This window comes from Panthera leo, chromosome A1, assembly GCF_018350215.1.
Source record: "Panthera leo isolate Ple1 chromosome A1, P.leo_Ple1_pat1.1, whole genome shotgun sequence".
NCBI classification, from domain to species: domain Eukaryota; kingdom Metazoa; phylum Chordata; class Mammalia; order Carnivora; family Felidae; genus Panthera; species Panthera leo.
In genome coordinates, this window is record NC_056679.1 from 86,455,414 (window position 1) to 86,458,977 (window position 3,564).

Below are 3,564 nucleotides of genomic sequence, written 5' to 3' on the forward strand. Positions count from 1 at the left end.
AGAACTGTTGAAAATTTCAATGCTTCAACAATTTTCATAGGACATATGTTGAAACACATTTACAAGAACTGAAAATAAAGTGGTTCAATAAAATAATATTACTCAAGTAATTATTGGTGATTGATATAATGTGTAGGAGTTAGATTTCTCTGGTAAATAGTTTGTATGATTGCCATTGTAGAAACCCATTTTATGTTCAATATTGAAAAGTTGACAATGATATTTTATTTCTCTATTTTTTATACAGATTATGCCTCCAATAGTGACAAATCTCACAGTTGTGACAGAATTTATCCTCATGGGATTTTCTACCAATGAAAATATACACATTTTGCAGTTAGTGTTCTTCTTTTTGATTTATTTTTGTGCTCTGATGGGGAATGTCCTCATTATTATGGTCACAACTTTGGACCAGAATCTCCACACCCCCATGTACTACTTCTTGAATAATTTATCCTTTTGGGATCTCTGCCTAATTTCAATCACTATTCCCAAATCCATTGCCAACTCTTTGTCTCACAATAACTCCATCTCATTCATTGGCTGTGTTGCACAGGTCTTTCTGGTAGTTTTTTCAGCAACCACAGAACTGCATCTCCTGACAGCAATGTGCTTTGACCGCTGTGCTGCCATATGCCATCCCCTGCACTATGAAATTATCATGAACAAAGACGTGTGTGTTCACTTGACAGTTGCATCTTGGCTGGGTGGGGGTTTGATTGCTTTGATGCACACAGTTGGTACCTTCTCCTTATCCTACTGTGGATCTAACATAGTCCATCAGTTCTTTTGTGACATCCCCCAATTATTGGCTATATCTTGCTCAGAAAATTTAACAAGAGAAATTGTACCTATTATCATTAGTGTGGTTTTGGACATCTGTTGTTTTATTTACATCATTATTTCCTATGTGAACATCTTTTCCACTGTCAAGAAGATTCCATCAACAGAAGGTCAGTCAAAAGCCTACTGCACTTGCCTTCCACATCTGGTGGTAGTTATATTATTTCTCTTCACTGGCATCTTTGCTTATCTGAAGCCAATTTCAGGGATTCCTTCTATTTCTGACCTTTTAATTTCTATGTTCTACACTATGGTGCCCCCAACCGTTAATCCTATTATATACAGTCTAAGAAATAATGCCATGAAAATGTCATTGGGGAGGTTGCTAAAAATAATATTCACCAAAAATTAAAAATTATTCCCTCTTTTTTTAATGTTCAATAATACTTATGATCTACAATTTTACACACATTATTTCTTAGTATTTTTGCCTCAAATTTTTCTAGAGCACTTTTAGGATTAAAAACATTAAGAGAAAGTACAGAAAATTTCCATATAACCACTGCGTAGACTTCCACAGTAACAATATAATTCACTAGGATCAAAATTTTTTGTTTTATTTATTTATTTATTTATAATTTTTTATTTTTTTAACGTTTTTTATTTATTTTTGGGACAGAGAGAGACAGAGCATGAACGGGGGAGGGGCAGAGAGAGAGGGAGACACAGAATCGGAAACAGGCTCCAGGCTCCGAGCCATCAGCCCAGAGCCTGACGCGGGGCTCGAACTCACGGACCGCGAGATCGTGACCTGGCTGAAGTCGGACGCTTAACCGACTGCGCCATCCAGGCGCCCCAATATAATTTTTTATTTTTTTAAACAAAGACATACCTACATTGAAACCTCATGATTATCCAAAGTCTATAGTTTACATTAGGGATTCTCTTAGTGCTTTACATCTCTTGTTTGGACAAATACATAATTAAATATATTCATCACTGTAATGTAACATAGAGCATTTCACTACTCCAAAACTCCTCTGTGCTCTACCCATGATTCTCCCCTTAGATTACCCCAGGTATCCACTGATCTTTTTACTATCTGCATATTCTTGGCTTTCCCAGAATGTCACATAGTGGGAATCATACAGTATACAATCTATTCAGATTGGCTACTCTAATTTAGTTACTATGCATTTAAGTTTCCTCCATGTGATTTTGTAGCTAAATAACTCATTTCCTTTTATTGCTGTGTAATATCTCATTGTTTTCCTGTACCGCAATTATTTATCCACTCACCTACTACAGGACATCTTGGTTTCCTCCAGATTTTGGCAACTAACAATAAAGCTACTATAACCCTCCTTGTGCAGTTTTATTTGTGTACATAAATTTCCTTTGGATAAATACAAAGGAGCATGATTGTGAGATTATATGGTAAAATTATATTGCTTTTTTAAAATTTTAATTCTAGTATACTTGACATAACATGCTATATTAGTTTCAGATGTACAATATAGTGACTCAACAATTCCATGCATAGCTCAGCACTTAACGCAAGTGCCTGCCTTAATCTACATCACCTATTTCACCCATCATCCCACCTACCTCCCCTCTGGTAGCCATCAGTTTGTGCTTATAGTTAATAATATGTTGCTTTGTTTTTCTCTTTTTTTTTCTCTTTGCTCAGTTTTTGGTTTCTTAAGTTTCACATAGTAGTGAAATCATATGGTATTTGTCTTTCTCAGACTGACTTATTTCACTTGGCATCATACACTTTTTCTTAATTCATGTCTTTGCAAAAGGAAAGATTTCATACTTTTTGTGGTGGAATATTATTATATGTATACACGCATGCACACACACACACACACACACACACCACTTATTCTTTATCCATTGATCTATTGATAAACATGTGGGCTGCTTCCATAACTTGGCTTGGCTATTGTAAATAACACTACAATATGCATAGGGTTGTATATATCTCTTTGAATTGTGTTTTTTGTATTTTTAGGGTAAATATTCCAACATTGAAATTACTGAATTATGGGGCGCCTGGGTGGCTCAGTTGGTTGAGCGGCCGACTTCGGCTCAGGTCACGATCTCGCGGTCTGTGAGTTCGAGCCCCGCGTGGGGCTCTGTGCTGACAGCTGGGAGCCTGGAGCCTGTTTCCGATTCTGTGTCTCCCTCTCTCTGACCCTCCCCCATTCATGCTCTGTCTCTCTCTGTCTCAAAAATAAATAAACGTTAAAAAAAATTAAAAAAAAAAGAAATTACTGAATTATAGGGTAGTTCTGTTTTTAACTTTTTGAGGAATGGCCATACTATTTTCTGCAGTGGCTACACCAGTTTACCACCAACAAAGCAAGATGGTTTCTTTCTCTCCACATCCTCACTAATGCTTGTTTCTGTTTCTGTTTTGTTTTCTTTTGTTTTGCCATTCTGACAGGTGTGAGATGATATCTCATTATACTTTTGATATGCATTTCCCTGATGATGAGTGATGTTGAGCATCTTTTCGTGTGTGTATTGGCTATCTCAAAGTCGTCAGGGTTAACAGAAAGGGATATCTGTTCATGTCACCTGTCCATCTTTAATTGGATTTTTTTTTTCTTGGAGTTGTGTTATATTGTGTGTATATGTGTGTGTGTGTGTGTGTGTGTGTGTGTGTATGTATACATATCTATATCTATATATCTATATCTATATCTATATATCTATCTATATCTATCTATATCTATATCTATATCTAGATATAGATAGATAGATATAGGTTAC

At 35.9% G+C, this 3,564-nt stretch overlaps 1 protein-coding gene across 1 annotated transcript; it reads left to right on the forward strand.

Moving 5' to 3' along the window:
- Positions 1–250: 250 nt before the first annotated feature.
- Positions 251–1,195, forward strand: LOC122229694 (olfactory receptor 14A16-like). The gene has a single exon (XM_042955083.1). It carries the CDS (start codon positions 251–253, stop codon positions 1,193–1,195), a length of 945 nt encoding a protein of 314 aa, XP_042811017.1.
- The last annotated feature ends 2,369 nt before the right edge of the window (positions 1,196–3,564 follow it).